Genomic DNA, 17,444 nt, shown 5'->3' with positions numbered 1-17,444 from the left:
GTTTTAACGTCGTCTTCCGTTCCTTGAGTTGAGAACCATCATGGTTTATGGCTGTTAACAATCGTCCTTGAACAGCGGCTACGATATGGCCACCATTATTTTGTAAACGGAACGGATGTAAACAAATAGAGGACAGTAAACATCACAACTTTCAGATGACCACTGCCAATAATCACAGTCTTTTCTGATCTTCCGTGTAGAAAGTGTTAGACGTCAGTTATGCAAAGTAGAAGAAGAAATTATAACGTGCGTCGTTATAACGTGCGTCAGACGCTTCAGGCTATTGATGAGGCATTTGGAAATTACACCTTAGCTCGCAATATATATCGTGAATATTTAATTAATACCGGACAAGGAAACCCGAGGAATGTGCCAGACAGAAGGGATTTTCAAAGATTGGAGCAACGTTTTCAAGATTTTGAAATTGTTATTACTCCTGGACATTGGAGGGCAGGCCGACCTCGTATTCATTGGAGGAAAGAGGAGTATATATAATTGCAGTTGCTCGTGCTCATATTCTTTTGGGTTTACGCGGCTTTACTGTCCTCTATTTGTTTACATCCGTTCCGTTTACCAAATAATGGTGGCCAAATCGAAGCCGCTGTTCAAGGACGATTGTTAACAGTCATAAATCATTATGGTTCTCAACTCAAGGAACGGAAGACGACGTTAAAATAATTAACATTTTTTTATAAGAGAACGGTTGAGTTGCGACCTATGGTTCCTTTGACAAGTTTGGTCTCCATGGTGAGTAGAATACGATACGAACATAAAAAAATTTGACCTTAAATTTCAAGGTCAAAGTCAATTTTGCGGCAATTTCTTTTAACAAATCTCCACCGATCCGAAGGTGTACAACCATCTGCCAAAACCATGACACGAAATTTTGTTACACCCTGTACATATCTACACACAAATCATATCCGACCTGATCTGTTTAAACAAATTATGAGTGTTTGAAGTTATCCGAACGTGTCACCTGACGCATAACAACTCACATATAGTACTACATAAGTAATTAAATACCATCCAAATATGAATATTTTTGCAACTGCATTAAAAGTTCATACCTACCTAAAACAAGTATGTAATTTTTAACAATAATATAAGTAATCTATTAATTTTATTGTTAAAAATATAATGAACGGTAATATAATATAACTGGACTAAGAGTTTCTTAGTTTTTCTTAGTGAGTATCACTGGTTTTGGGTAAGTATATCTGTCATTGAATCATAGTTAACAATTAAGAGACTCGTCTAGCGAACTGTTTAGATTAACGAAACGCGAGATGTTTATGCTACTTTATCTATGCAGATAAAGTAGTATGTTAATTAAATTACATTTTATATCTGACAATATTTATTGAATGTAATAATTTTACTCTCGGTTTTTATGCCTGCAGGTATCCAGAAGCTGCAGATTTAATAATAATTAATTAAACTAAACAAATTGACCAAACGTTTACCTGTTAACATCAATTTAAAAACGTTTTGCTAAGATTAATTGGCTTATCTTTTATATTTGTTACATTTTTGTTCATATTTTTATCTTTTATAAACACATTACACATACATGAAATAATACGTAATAACAAAGGTTATAATATATAGAATGGACATGATTTTAAAACAATTAAATGGTAAAAATTATTTATGATTATAATAAATATTATAAAAAACATCTTTTGACACGCTTGTGAGGCGTTTTTACCTCCTCAGCACATTTTATATGCATTGATTATAAAAAGATTTCTCGAATTTATATTTTACGTATTCCAAAAAACATTACATGTATGAAATATAAATATAAAATACATATTTAGTCAATAAAAAATGGTTTGGAAGATTATACCTAAACAATTTTAGTTTAATAAAAAATATCAATGAAAATTAATTAAAAATTATTGTTTAATAAAATAGAAAAAAAATTGTATTTGTCTACAGTTAAAATTGACTATTTTTTAATGAATTTTAGTGCAAATTTCATCCCGATACCTCTTATGGTTCAAGAGTTATAACAAAATGTCACTAAATTTCTCGATCTAGCCCATTGTGAGTTGGTAAAAGTTGCATAAAAAGAAGACAAAATGTAGAAAAATTACAAATCTTTTGGATCCTTCTGGCTTGACTGCTTCCAATTTATTCCCCCAGCGGTGGGGATACCATTTTCACAGTCTCGGCAGAGACGTTTGCGACAGTTACGGAGAGAATACTGTAGGCAGCTCTTTGCCACCGTTGAACGCGTGAAAATGAATTATTTCAGTCGTGCCAGCAGAGTAATCGCGTAAATTGAATTTGAATGAAATTGAATTGCGAGTACGGGCACCCGGACACCCTGGCGTATAATTTGGAGGTAGTGGCGATGATACAACGATTGCATAATCCCAGCGTATCCTGGCGCAACTTATTGCGTGGTCCGCGTAACTCCTCCTTTTCCGGCGCAGCTATTAACCTCTGGGATCATCCTCGGAAATTGAGGTTGCGGGCACATTTTAATCACACGGTCAACGGACTAATCATGGGTGAGCCGCGTGTCTCTAAAGACACAAAAATTGTTTGTTCTCCTACTCGGTTAGCCCGGTGCCACTGAATATAAAAAGGTACAGGTTCTTGCCTCTCGCTCGAGATTAGTGGTTCACTCCTCCAGTGTTTGTTTTCGTCGACCAAACAACTGCGGATAGTGCTAAGCCTCTGGTACGCATTAGGGCACGTTTATCACGCAGTTGTCTTTTAACGCGAATTATATTGTAGAATCTCTAATTAATTTCATTTATTTGGGCTCGATGCAATTTTCATTCCAAAATCAAGACATTTCTTCCAACCCAGATCATTTTTATTCTGTGTAATCTTTTATACATTGTGCACATCAAGTTGAACCTGTTTCCTCATATATCTAACAGTTGAGCATTTTACAATTTATAGAATGCAGACGAATTTAATAATATTAAAACTGTTTTGGATAATGGTATGGCAATTTTTACTGGCGCCTCAGAGTCACAATTCGAGCGCAAAGGGTTAACCTGATACAATACTGAAATGTAATAGTAATTTATTTGATAGAAAAAAATTTAATGATGTAAAGAATATTTTGAATAATGGCATTGAATACTTAGCACCACGCTAAGGGTTAATATTTCATAGTCGGAAGCAGCGCTATTAGATGTCTGTTTGCAGAGGGAGTCAGCTACAGAAGTAGCCTACAATTATATCTAGGGGTGGAGCTGTCTATTGGGCTTCAACAGTTCAAAATGAAGAACGTCAGCATCGTTTTCGCGGTCGGGTTACTGTTCATGGTCGTGACCATCTGGGAAACCGAGAGCGTGAGTGAAAGTCGATCATTATCTGTTCGCGAATTATGCGATGAAGTGACTTGCTTTGCATTCGTAGAAAAAAATGACCTTAGAAGAAGTCAGGAACACTGTGAAGAACCTGAGGAAACCTTGCGCGAAGAAGTCAAATGCAACCAAAGGTACGGCGAACCAAGAAATTCATTGAACAGTCTAATGAAATCTGGGTTTCCAGTAGAAAACGGGAAATGAGGGGATATGATCAATTCTCTGTGTGTGATCTTTTGTGATGATTAGACAGCGGATCTTTATGGATTTACGACAAATATGAATCGGTGTAGTAGAAACATTAGAAGAATTTAAAAATGCTGTTACACTAAGAAAGATAATAAATTTCTATTTCACTCCAGTATCTTATAATTCAAGTAGAACATTTTTATTTTGCATAAAGATCCGCTGCCTAGTGATGATAAACTCTTTACATTGTGTAACTCGTTCTGGCTCTGTTTAACCAAAGTGACATAACATTTTATGATTTGATCGCACAGAACTATTAGATGGACAACAGAAAGGCGAGTTCCCGAAGGACGAGAGATTGATGTGCTACATGTTGTGCATACTCAGCACGACGAAAACCGTGAGTAAAATTCCTTCCAACGAATACACAAGATTGTCTTTCCAATTTTCAAAGTTCAACCCCATTGTGTCAGAGCTTGTTAAAGAATTCGTGAATATTTTTCATCGTAACAGTATTTTATTAAACACAATATATTCCTACGAATACACTTGTCTTTACGGAACAAGTGAAGGAAAATTATTCAGAATGTTTCAAAAGCAGTCAGCTGATCTAGAAAATTTCAAACAAATTGTTATCGGCGCTGCTGTTTCAAAGTTTAGAGCATGTTGATATATTTAATAAATCAGCCTAATTTACTTTTGCGTAAGTTCATGTGTAAGTTGCGAAATTGTACACACATATTTATTCTGTTTGTCAGTGCCAATAAGAACAGTCTATTAATACAAAGTACCCATTTGCTTTCAGGTGAGAAACGACGAGGTGCAATACGACTGGTTCATTAAGAACTCTCGCCTCATGTTAGAAGAAAAATATGTCCCGCGTGTTGAGCATGCGGTCGAAGTTTGCAGAGCTCGAGGTACGAAGTATGATGTTTTTGCTAATGGGTTAAGGGGTCTGAGGCACGTATGTCGCGTGAAAAAAGTAGGGTGAATTTTTAATTTTTCACCTCAAATTACGAAATTTCCGGGTACCCGCCCACCCCTACTATTGGTTGCCTATACGCAAAAATGTTACGATTTCTGTTATTTTGTTGCAGTGCCCACGGATGTGGTAGGATGCGAGCTCGCGTGGGAATTTGGCAAATGTGTTTGGGATATAGATCCCGAGGTAAGCTACGTTCGCAATTGTAAAAGTTACACTGCAAAAGTGAAAACGTCCGAAAGAACATCGTACGTTGAACGGAAGTAATTTGTTTAAAGTATCTGGGAGATATTCTTTTCTATTTTAAGTTAACAGACTTTTCAAAAATCTTACACTCATTCTTGACTGTTCCTTTTTTTTCGCGTTCATCACCATGACTAGATCGTGGATAATGAACTTCTTTTTCTTTCTTTAATGTAATTAAACTTTCATTAAATCTCTTGTAATGTAATTAAACTTTATTTTCCGTAGCTCTACATAGCTCCCTGAAGGATGTGCGATCGACAAGTTGGCAATACATACTATCTGGAAAGCGAGATGGAGATCACGTTCATTCGATCATCGTCATCAGCATTGTCGTCGCAGACGCCATTGAAAAGCAGCTCCTCGATTTACTTGCTCGGAATTGTAAATTCTCATTAACCGTTTTCCTATTTCCTGCAATATTTAACCAATAAAGAATAATAATTGTTCTTGTTCTTCTTTTGAATTCGAATAATGATCTTAGTTCCTAGTTACGCGCATTTTCTACAGTTTAAATACATAGGCAATACATGAAATAAAGAATGTTAAAAAAAAATATGTGAGAAACGTGTATTGTTAATTATGCTGTATTGTCTCGTTCTAATGGTGTTACTATTTTGTAGGATTGTATGATATTGTCCCATTCGCTTTCACAGTGAAGTGAATGAAAAATTGAATTTGTAATTAGATATATAATTATTACAAAATGTAGATTTGGAACTGGTGTTGTAATGGTTAAAACGGGCGAAATTTTGGCAAATGGGTAAATATGCACATAAAATAAGCACTAATATACTGACACACAACATGTAGTATAACAAGCAATATATTATACGCGAATAAAAATATTGGCACAGCTACTAAATCAGCCTTAAATTACATAGTTGTTGAAACATTAATACAGAGATTAAATAAACATTATTATCTTTAACGGATTATACACTAAATATCAAGTAAACTGATCCAATAACATTATATGTACTATTAATACTAATGTATCAATACGTTCGATCACGACTGATTGTACATACTTACTAATCTTTCTCGGAAACTTCGTGTACTTAATTATTCGTATTATAATACAAGCATTTCTCTGAAATTGATGTTTGTTTCATTCTTTTTTTGCAACCAAATTTCTATGTTTCCTCTTTCTAAATATTACAATTTCCAAATACAGTATAAACAATAAATATGTCCTTGTGTTAACTATGCTGTTGTTCGAAACAGGACTGAATTTTCCAGCTGCACTTGATGTGTCACGAGACAAAAAATTGTTCACAACTCAGTCTGTAAATCCTCCTTTTTTTGTACACAATTGTCGGCCGGAAACGAGTGTGCAGCTATCGCGGAGTCCACGATCGCGCTAGATCTCTCAAGATCAAGTAACCAGCGGCATGAACTTGGCAATGCGCTCAACAAGGCCGCGAGCACACGCGATACCACGCGGAAGAATACACCAGCGGCGGATCTAGGACAGGGCTACTCTAACCACAGGGCTGAATGAGCGACAGTGGCTTGCAAAAGTTCCCTATCCGATGGTTTTTGTTATTTTTCTTCCATTAGAAAAGCATTAAGAAATTTTTATTAGTATCATTTATTAGGGCATATCACATGAAAGGATACTAGACAAAACATCAACGCTATTTCTTTTTCTTGTGTGCTTATTTGCAGAATATGTAAATTAACGTGTTCAAAAGTTCCCGGCAAATTTCGATTACAAGTCTGTAAAATAACAGAATTTGTTCAAAATTTAATAGAAGAATGGAATACACGACTACATTACTCGGTTAAATGAATCCATATGCCTCATCGCTGTGCTGCTGTTATTGCTGTGAATGGCTAGAAAATATTAATTATAATATGTTAAACAATGTACCGCATAATTGTTACACAATCAAAAACAAACAATTTTTTTGTTCAACGTACTGGCCGGGAACTTTTGAACACGTTAATTTACTTAATCTGCAAATAAATACGTAAGAGAAATAAATAGCATTGATTCTTTTTGTAGTATCCTTTCACGTAATATGTCCTTATGTATGATACTAATCAAAATTTCTTAACACTTTTCTTTTGGAGGAAAAATCGCAAAAATCGGGAACTTTTATTTTTTGTATTTCTGTTTTATATTTTTGAAGTGAAAACCTACTTAGGCGCACGAGTGAGTCCGATTCGTCACGCTCCGAGGTGAAACGCTATTCGGAGGAGCTGCGTACTTGAATTAATTCGGGTTAATTGGGTACGCCCCTGAGTTGTGTTAGCCCAGGGCCCCAAAATTAACAGTCCGCCGCTGCAATGCGCGGCTCTCTCAAACGGAACATTGTCTCATGGTCGGACACTTTATCTACGCCTTCTACGCTAATTTATCAATTCGACAACGACATGCAAAGGTTGACCGCGTGACGACAAAGTCGATTAGAAAACGACATCATTGCATGGAATAATAGCTGAAGATGGAAACGTTCTTGAAAATCCATCGACGCTTCCGTTTCGTATTTTTTATTTAATGCCTGATGAACAGATTGCGCATGTTTATGCCAGTGAACAATGGATTATTAATTCGCTAGCGTTCGAAACACAGGCAAATTGTTTTAGAATCGTTATCATTGCGCAATCGTCCATTTTGTTCGGAAAGATTGCCGTCATAAAATCTTCGTCTTTGTTCATTTTACATTGTATACAGGGTGTTAAAGAAGGGATTGATAATGATACACGGTGTATCCGTTAAGTTATGTCACCATATTTTAGGCATTTCCAGTAGTGGAATTAAAAAATGTTTTAGACAAAAGTTTCTCGGTACTTGATGAGCTACATGTTCGCATATTCTAAAATCTGAAAAAATGCTTTTTACGTAAAAAAGTAAAGGTCACCTTGACTTTTTTAAATGGCACTATATGTTTTGGACATCATAGGATTGTTTCTGACGTCGAGACGAATTTAACAATGTACTATACTATGACCTTGAAATGACCTCAAACTTGAAAATTTTGTGCAAACGTAATTTTAATGAAGAATTATTTCTTACAATATAAATCAAGTTACATTAGATCTTCGCTCTTTGTATTAGATTTTTCGTTGTTGCCATAATTAGGGCGTCTCGGTTTATGTTTAATCTCGTCGCTTCCCATACTATGTTTGTATTCATCACTTACGGTTCAGAATCATCAGTGTGTCATCGTGTCATCGATCTAATCAGCTTATAGACAGTATTCCTTCAGTCGTAGTTTAGTGTATCACGATTTGATCTTTCAGAATGAGTAAGTTTTCAAATGCAGAAAAATGTGATATGTTATCTGTTTTCAATGAATGTGGAAAAAGTGCACGCACGGCTGAAAGATTGTACAAAGAACGGTTTCCAAATAGGATTTGTCCTTCTAGAGAAACGTTCCGTTATCTTCAAAAAGCATTGCTTTTACGTGGTAAATTTCCTGATGGGAAACATCCTAGTCGCAGTAGACCCGTCACAAACGAAGACAATGCAATATTAGTCCTCAGTTATTTTGAAGCCAATCCGCACGCGCCTATTCGACAAGTTGCAAAACAGTTGAATATGTCGGTCGAAAGTATTAATATAATTACGAAAAGATACAAATATCATCCATTTAAAATGACATTAGTTCATGAACTGCGTGTTACCGATGGACAGCGGCGATTAGAATTTCTGGCGGGGCTGCTAATGAAGAGGATCCTGAAATATTTACGAAAATTATGTGGACAGACGAATCTAAATTTACAAATAATGGTGTATTCAATCGACGAAATCAACGTTATTGGTCAACAGAGAATCCACACTGGACACGAGATCGCAACTTTCAAACTAAAATTAGTGTCAATGTTTGGTGTGGTATTTTAAATGGTCACTTAATCGGACCATATTTCTTCGAAGAAAATTTGACAGCTGCTCGATATCTGAACTTTTTGGAAGAAAAACTTCCACACTTATTGCAAGACATTTCACTGAACATTAGGAACGATATGTACCTTCAACGAGACGGGTGTCCTGCCCACAATGCTATTATAATTAGGGGATATCTTAATAACAAGTTTAGAAATCGTTGGATAGGAACGTATGGTCCACTTCGTTGGCCACCGCGTTCTCCAGATCTGTCTCCGTTGGATTTTTATCTTTGGGGATATCTGCAATCTGTTGTATACGATACAGCAATCAATAATGTTCAGGAACTTCGAAATCGCATAACAACTATATGTAATAACATAAACCGAGACGCCCTAATTATGGCAACAACGAAAAATCTAATACGAAGAGCGGAGTTCTGTATCATAAAAGGTGGATCGCAGTTCGAACATCTAATGTAACTTGATTTATATTGTAAGAAATAATTCTTCATTAAAATTACGTATGCACAAAATTTTCAAGTTTGAGGTCGTTTCAAGGTCATAGTATAGTACACTGTTAAATTCGTCTCGACGTCAGAAACAATCCTATGATGTCTAAAACATATAGTGCCATTTAAAAAATTCAAGGTGACCTTTACTTTTTTAGGTAAAAAACATTTTTTCAGATTTAAGAATATGCGAACATGTAGCTCATCAAGTACCGAGAAACTTTAGTCTAAAACATTTTTTAATTGCAATACTGGAAATGCCTAAAAAATGGTGACATAACTTAACGGATACACCCTGTATACGATAAAGTAAGAAGGTTTAATTACTTGTATTGAATTTATTTAGCTTGAAATAATGTGATGTGAGATAACTGATAAACTCATTGTTTTGAATTTTGACGTAGACCATTTTCATAATTATGGGCACAATCATTTATAGATCTTGAACGTTATTCAGCATTTATCTGTGATTCACGCTCGACCGTGACTCACTTAAACTATTGAATATTTATGATTGACTATCTATGTATTGTATATGTAATTGATAACTATGTTATTGTATATTTCTAGAACAATTTCCAGAACAAATACGATTATTACCGACACTGAAATTGTTGTCTTGTATAATTCCAATTGCCTCGAATTATTGGTCTACAAAATCTCGCTTATTTCCGAACGTCTCGGTTTGCATAAGCGTCTACAGTCTAGTAACTGAATTATGGATTGCAGAAATTGAGAGGGACATAAATTCTAACGAGGCCAATTTGTAGCAGTAACTATACCTATTGTTCGCGGAATGACTGAATAGGACAGGCCGTGTCACATTTGTTGAGATCTACCGATCAGTAACGATTTCTGCAAAGAAATAAAGTATTCCCGGACGGCTCGAGTTGATTACTTTTGCTCGAAGCCAATTAAAATGAGTTACGTAAAAATCAGATAGGCGGGGCAATTATTTCTCTTCCTGTTGTTTCAGAGATCTAACACCTCTAGTTCGACAAATATCGAGGATATATAAATGTCGTGTTCAAGCATCGGTCGGAATCAGTCAGTTTGCGGATATTCCTGTCGAAGCAACGAGATTTTCAGCCGCTCAACAATGAAGTCAGTTTTGGCCATCTGCACCCTCTTCCTTGCCGCAGTAAGTAAACAATTCGATCAACAACTCTGCTAATATACACTGTGGAGCGTGTCTGTTGCACCGTTACCATTTTCAAGAATTTTTTATTTTATTTAAGCGCTTTAAACCCTTCCGGGTTTATTTCTCTTTGCAAGAATAATTACAAGTGAGATTACAGCAACCCTTTTTCTCATGATTTTTCAAGGACACCTTCAATTTTTTACAAATACACCTATAATTTTTTTATGCCCTTTTTATCTGTTAGAGGATTTACATAAAATTTGCTACGATCACGTGAAAGCTCTCTTGAAACCATGCTACATCTGATAAAAACATTTTCGATCGGACTGCTAATTCGTGGCTCTCCATAAATAATTTCCGGAACGAAGTGTCGTATATGGAAATTTGATTCTATATTTTCAAGTGGTTATTAAATCGGTTTTCTAGAGAATTATCATTATAATTATCGGTCTCTGCTAAAACAATGTTTCGCGTGTGCTACCGGTTATTATAAATTATAATTATGATATTATATTGTTCTTCTAGGCATTGGTGCGCGCTGACGAGGACGCAAATCTAAAGAAATTTATGGAAGCTACGAAGGAACACTTTGAACCATGTGTTGCTGAAGTTGGCATGTCAAGTATGTAGAAACCATAATTATTAGGTTGGAACGAAAGTTCGTGGTGTTTTTAAATCAAAATTCAAAGATAAAAGTAAAATATTTATTCATAGGTTTATTGAATAACATGATGAGTCACTAAACAATGGCAAAAAGTGATAGAAGAGAATGGAAAATACGTTATTGAACAAATCTCTCTATGTATAAATATCCTAATTTTATCTTTGAGTTGTAATTTAAAAATGCTACGAACTTTCGTTCCATCCCAATATTTCGGACGGGTACAGACTTTTTATAAACTGTTATTCTAATGAATAAATGAACTTGTGGTAGTTCCAACTGGCATGCCATCAATGACGAACATGCCTACGCTGTCACCCGAAAACATGGACAAATTGAACTGTGTGCACGCTTGCGTCATGAAACGACTTGGCATTGTGAGTAGAATTGCTTATGTATTATGTATTGGGTTGGCAACACAGTAATTAGTAGTTTAACTTTTAATTACTCGTATATATAATAGAATTTGCAAACTGAAAACTTTCAAGCGTAAACAATTGTGTCGACCGCACTGGCAAATATTGATTTTGCATTAAAGTAGTTATTTCATTGAATAAAAATTAAGTAACCAGTTATGTATAAAGTGGAGTGCGAGTAATTGAAGGTTAATAATAACTCTGACTCGTGATGAAGATATCGAACAGAATCTACTAAATATTTGTTTTTTTTTCCCTGTCCACATTTAAGCAGTCAAGTAAAGGTAGATACAAATATGAATCTCCTTTTTCTTAGTGACAGGCATTGTCTGTATTATATGAAGAGTTGATTTTATTCGAATAAAAAATTAATTACACACCTTCTGTAAATAAACGAAGTTGACTTTGTAGATGGATGGTGGCAAAATAGTTGCTGACAAAATGAAAGAGTTCATGGAACAAACATTCCCCGAAGAAGCAGCTAAAATGATGAAGGATGGTGAATCCTGCATCGAAGAAGGTGAGATTCGATAACACTCTTCGTAATCGGATAACATTTGAGAAGAATATACATATTTTAATGAACCTATGGTTTCAGCGAATGGAGGCGGTGACGAATGTGGTGTGGTGAAGATCTTCGTAGAATGCGTGAAGAAATTCGAGTAGAAACTCTGTCTCCTTCGTCCTATGGAAAAATCGTGCTTTACTAAAACCGAGGGTGTATGGGAGAAAACTTTGTACAACTGCGAAATTGCATGGGCAAATGATTTCTAATATTAAATAGCAAACAAAGTTCTTGTTAAACACTGTAATTTTCTTGATCACCCGTCTCTCTTTCAGTATCGAATTTGCAAGGCAAATGTACTGCAATAAGAGGAAATATTGTACAATACTTTGGTGTAAACCATCTTGATCGTCTATGTACGCAGCAATCATAATTGGCTGTTGACACGAACCGTTTAAGATACTTCCACAAAAACTGTCGCGTGTAAAGAACACCTCGTTGAGTTCTGATGTAAAACTTGAAGTATCCATTAACTATTTTTAAAGTTCAAAGTTTAAAGTTTAAATAATATTTCCGATTTTCGAACCACGTTTGAATTCGAAATTATTACGTAGTATTTCGAATTTATCTTCGCTATTTGTGGGAAGCGAGCAATCTTAAAGCAGGGTGCTTACTCAGCCATTCAATGGTTGCCGCAATGTCGATATGTGTCAAGGTTGATGAAGAGGATACACGCAGGTAATAGACACGATGCTAAATCTATCAATTACTGTTTTTTTCGCTAAATACGCGAGGTCTAGCCTGCCAATCATAAGATGTTTTTGCGATCGCAACCACGGTATAAATAATGGAATCTACGGATAAGAAGTTTCAGTCGATCAGGAATATTCCCCAATCTCAGAAGTTTAGAAGAATCGTTCAAAATGAAAACTGCTGTAGCCGTTGTGATCGTGTTCGCCGCCACGGTGAGTACAAAAATTAATCAGAAAATTAATGATGACAAATTTTTGCTTCCGGTGCATGGGTTAGGTCAGGCATGTCCAGAAGTTGCTCGATCGGAGGCATTCTCAAGGAATACCCACACTTCTCCCGGCCGCTAAAAGTAGCGAGACGCGCGGCCCGGAGAAGTGGGGTATTCCACGGGTATTCCTTGAGAATGCCTCTGATCGAGCAGCTTCTGGACATGCCTGGGTTAGGTCCATGAGATTCATAAAATATCTTTAAAATATCATTTACTCAATAATCAAAAATATACATATACGGTAATTCTTCAATCGAAGTCCTGGGTCGCCTGTGCAATCGAAGTCTAGTGCCTACTCACTCCACTGCCGGCCAACGCTGCGCCGCGCCGCACAGTGGTCTGAGAGCGGCAGAAAACGGCAAAAACCCTAGGAAAGCTTTATTTCGGGGAAAATCTCGACAAAAAATGTTTGTAACCGTTCTTGGTCACGAAAAATAATAAATACATTAAAAAATAAGTAATAAATTAATAATAAATAATAAATTTTACACTTAAAATTGTGAATATAAAATAAATTTAAAATGAAATATCATTCAATTTAAATTAAAGATAATAAAAAATGATTCCTCTCCATATAAAATAACTACTTAATTTAAAAAACAATAATTTCATGTCAATTAAAATAAAATGAAATAATTTCATGGAAATTTATTATGTACAGTATACAGGTAAGGTGTATTTACATTTTGGTCACGAAAAATAGTAAATAAATTAAAAAATAATTAATAAAATAATAATAAATAATACATTTTACACTTGTTTTTACATACAGTGGGTAACGTGTTCGCACAGGTGCTTTCAATAGTATGCATTGTGAGAATTGTTAACACGATTTTTCAAATATTTTCGATGATCTGACAAAAAATTTTTCAAACGAAAGTTTATCAGTGTTCACTTTTCTACAAACTTCAATACAAAAAATTAAAGAAAAATCACTTTTTGTATAAAAAATGAAGGTCATCTCAATTTTTTAAATATTAACATATATTTTTTACTTGATAATATTTTAACTGGTATCAAGACGAATCCAACGACCTACAGTAAATGTTCTATAAATGCGAACGCATCGGGGGGATTTATTCGCGTTTTTCGATCGTGGTCCTACTTTTTTCGAGCTTCGAGCAAAGGCCGAGCCGAACGTAGAGAAGGACAGCTTGTGTAAAGCGAGACCACGCGCGGGCCTTTGAACTGTGCCGGCGACTTCGACACTCCGCGTCTCTTTCTTTTCTATACGCGCTATCCTTCCTTGCGCCCGAAACGTCCATCGTCATTTAAACCTCTACAGTTTAAATACCATCGAAGGAAAACTATCGAATCGGAGCGTTTGCATCCGTCAGGAAAAGGCACACTTTTTGTAGTTTTTGAACTGTTTTAAGTAATGTACTTAAGATTTATTTAAGATTTATTTAATTTTGTTCCTTATCAAAAAATTGTAATGGAGCGAGCGACGCGCGTGACTTGACACGGTGTTCGGTTTAGCGACATGATCGGTCATAGTTCATCGCGTCTTTATATTTGCGAAACCGAACGTTAAATAATAAAAATATAAAACAGTTCAGCATATTTTATAAAGTAATTTTTCTCGTTTTTTAATCTTTGCCTAGCATCGAGATCGCAATTTCTCTTTCTTTTTCACTCGCTATACATACTCTTATGTTCTAAAGTCACTTCATATGTACATACCGTCAATTAAACCACTAAATTCTGCTTAAATTATATCGTGTTTGGTATCATTTTAATCAGAAAAATGCCAGAAATAAGGTAGTGAAAATCCCATAACAGAATCATGGAAAATGAAGAAGTTTGACTGTTGGTGTAACGTTATGATGACTCACGGGCGTTTGAACTGTGCCGGCGCGCTGCGACTCTGCGTCTCTTTCTTTCACATACGCTGTCCTTCCTTGCGCTCGACACTTTCAACGTCAATTAAACCACTAAATTCTGCTTAAATTATATCGTGTTTGGTATCATTTTAATCAGAAAAATGCCAGAAATAAGGTAGTGAAAATCCCATAACAGAATCATGGAAAATGAAGAAGTTTGACTGTGGTGTAACGTTATGATGACTCACGGGCGCGTTTGAACTCTGCCGACGACTGCGACTCTCCGCGTCGCGTTTGTAGTGGTTCACACCGATATACCGAGCCGAGTCAGTGTATTAGTTTGGAGGGGATATTTTTTTCGCGTTTATCGTTGAAAGATTTTCGCGTTTATAGAACATTTACTGTAAATCGTATCTGAAAAAGTTTGATCTTTGGACGCTTATTGTAACGAGAGTTTTTAATAACTTTAATTAATATTATCATTTTTGAATGTAATGGACATTTAAGAAACATTGTACATTCATTAAAAATCGATATGAAGACTTCGATCTTTTAGCTTATGAACAGCTAGCGCGTCGATCTGGCCCACTGTCCGCCGTAGGGCGGCGATGATTGATCTCGGCTCGGATATATCGGTGTGAACGTAAACACCACAACATTGACTCGAGTGAATCGAATTTTCGAATTTATTAATTTTCATTATTTTTTTTTATGGGACTTTCACTAACTTATTTCTGGCATTTCTCCGATTGAAATGACACCAAACACGATATAATTTCAACTGTATTTAGTGGTTTAATCGACGGTGAAAGTTTCGGGAGCAAGGAAGGACAGCGACAACGCGGGCTTTTGAACTGTGCCGGCGACGTCGACTGTCCGCGTCTCTTTCTTTCCAATGTGCTCATCTTCGTTGTGTTCGAAACTTTCATCGTCGATTAAACCACTAAACACAGTTGAAATTATATCGCGTTTGGTATCATTTTGCATTAGAAAAATGCCACGAATATGTTGGTGAAAGTTCCATTAAAAAATAATGAAAAATAAAGAAGATTAAATATTGGTGTTACATTTTGATAACGCACGGGCCTTTAAACTGTGCTGGCGACGGCGCGCTTCGGCCACGCGATCCTATTTCATTCTGTCCTTCTCTATGTTCGGCTCGTCGATTGAAGTTTCGGCGCGGTCGGCGCGGTAGACGCAGTCATAAAAAAAATAGCGTCTACTACACCACTGTCCGTTCAGAACACGGCTGTTGGACATCGATTGAAGAATTACTGTAATACGATAAGAAATAATTCGAGAAAACATTCGATTCCATTCACCAGCGGGAATTTTCTTCGCCTATATAATGGAGGATTAATGAACCACGTTTAGAAGTCATTGTTGTTAATTTTTTGGTAACATTCAGTTTGTTGGAGCGGATATCGTCGACATCTACTTGGAAAGTGTCAAAGATCCGATCATGGAGTGCGCGAAGGAAAATGGTTTCACTGAACGTAAGCATTCATTCTTTTCGTTTTTCTCTCGCGTATATTGCTATTCGATTGTTACGGTGTACAATGGAAAAATTGGAATTTTAAAATCCTGTATAAAAAAAAATTGATTTTTGAATTGATAACTTACAATTGCTGTAAAAATATCTGGTAATGTCAAACGAATTGCGCTGCACAATACTTTCCAACAAAAAATGGTGTTTTGTTTAAATGAATCAGAGACTCCTCGAGAAATATATGACAAGGAAACTAAAATGGGGGTGGACGGAGCCACGTGTCAACGTGCTTGCACGATGAAGGCATTGGGCATGGTAGGTCACAAACAAGAATTTAATACATGAATTAATTAACATGTTGACTGCCACATCAGTGCCCATAAAACTCGCTCAAAATCAAAGCAACTTATTTAATAATATAAGAAAAAAAAAAACAGTGGCAGTCAAAATGATAAAGAATTTCATGAATTTGATGGGTTTAAAGTAACGAATGTCTTTTTATAAACATTCAAGATGAAGAATTCGAAACTGGTTCAACAAAGTTTGGACGTATTTATCAAGGCGGTGCACGCCGACAATCCGGAAAAAATTCCAGTCTTGCAAAAAGCCGCGGCAGAGTGCTTAGAGAAAGGTGAGGGACGGAATATGAATGCTAATAATAAAACGGAATGAAAAATAATGTAATTAAATGTAAGTTCTACAATTCACTCTGTTTGATTGGTTTCAGTGAAACCTCTGACCGACGAGTGCAAGCTGGCATATGTTTTCATCGAATGTTTCCTGGACAAACATTGAAATGAATTTTAAACATACTATACACATAATATAAAATGAGGATCGGACGTGTGTATACATTTTGTTACTTGAAAGATTGTGCTTGGAGTTTACCTCTCCAACATCTAATAAACAAAATTCGAGTGTGTAACGAGTTAGTTGTCCATATATGTACATATTTTTTAAATATTGGTGTTTGTCAATACGCGCATCGTTTGAAAGTAGATTTCCAATAAAACCAGCACATACTTTGGTATTACATAAGATTAAAGTTTAAGGAAGGTGAATGGTAGCATACCTATGTGTGCACGTATGTATGTACGCGTGTGTGTATTTACATATGTAGATGCAACTAGGATGGCGCAGCAGTTGAGAGGGGAACGTTGCAAAGTGTCCAGGTGTTGGCAATCCTTTCATAACAGTTTTGTATCTGAGAGAATAATAAACTAATACGGAGATGAATCGTCGTTTGAATTTGCAGCATTTTTAGGAAAAATTCGTTCTTCAGTTTCCCAGTTG

General features: G+C 35.9%; 4 protein-coding genes across 4 annotated transcripts in view; 3 read left to right on the top strand and 1 right to left on the bottom strand.

The window, feature by feature from the left end:
• Nucleotides 1-17,444, bottom strand: part of Spri (Src homology 2 domain-containing protein sprint) — a 267,117-nt gene that overhangs the window by 192,670 nt on the left and 57,003 nt on the right. The window lies entirely within an intron of this gene.
• Nucleotides 1,791-5,532, top strand: Obp6 (odorant binding protein 6). The gene is made up of 7 exons (XM_076426843.1): nt 1,791-2,522; nt 3,175-3,320; nt 3,388-3,469; nt 3,836-3,924; nt 4,330-4,441; nt 4,622-4,692; nt 4,978-5,532. The coding sequence occupies exons 1-7, from the start codon at nt 2,300-2,302 to the stop codon at nt 4,993-4,995; spliced, it is 741 nt and encodes a 246-aa protein (XP_076282958.1). The 5' UTR covers nt 1,791-2,299; the 3' UTR covers nt 4,996-5,532.
• On the top strand, nt 10,075-12,117 carry LOC143210200 (general odorant-binding protein 28a-like). The gene is made up of 5 exons (XM_076426846.1): nt 10,075-10,236; nt 10,762-10,858; nt 11,171-11,274; nt 11,725-11,833; nt 11,912-12,117. Exons 1-5 carry the CDS (start codon nt 10,114-10,116, stop codon nt 11,977-11,979), a joined length of 501 nt encoding a protein of 166 aa, XP_076282961.1. The 5' UTR covers nt 10,075-10,113; the 3' UTR covers nt 11,980-12,117.
• LOC143210211 (uncharacterized) lies at nt 12,261-17,386 on the top strand. Its single transcript, XM_076426860.1, has 5 exons — nt 12,261-12,783; nt 16,071-16,158; nt 16,375-16,466; nt 16,665-16,782; nt 16,879-17,386. The coding sequence occupies exons 1-5, from the start codon at nt 12,742-12,744 to the stop codon at nt 16,944-16,946; spliced, it is 408 nt and encodes a 135-aa protein (XP_076282975.1). The 5' UTR covers nt 12,261-12,741; the 3' UTR covers nt 16,947-17,386.

This window comes from Lasioglossum baleicum, chromosome 7 (assembly GCF_051020765.1).
Source record: "Lasioglossum baleicum chromosome 7, iyLasBale1, whole genome shotgun sequence".
Taxonomy (NCBI): domain Eukaryota; kingdom Metazoa; phylum Arthropoda; class Insecta; order Hymenoptera; family Halictidae; genus Lasioglossum; species Lasioglossum baleicum.
This window is presented reverse-complemented; position numbering and strand designations above follow the sequence as displayed.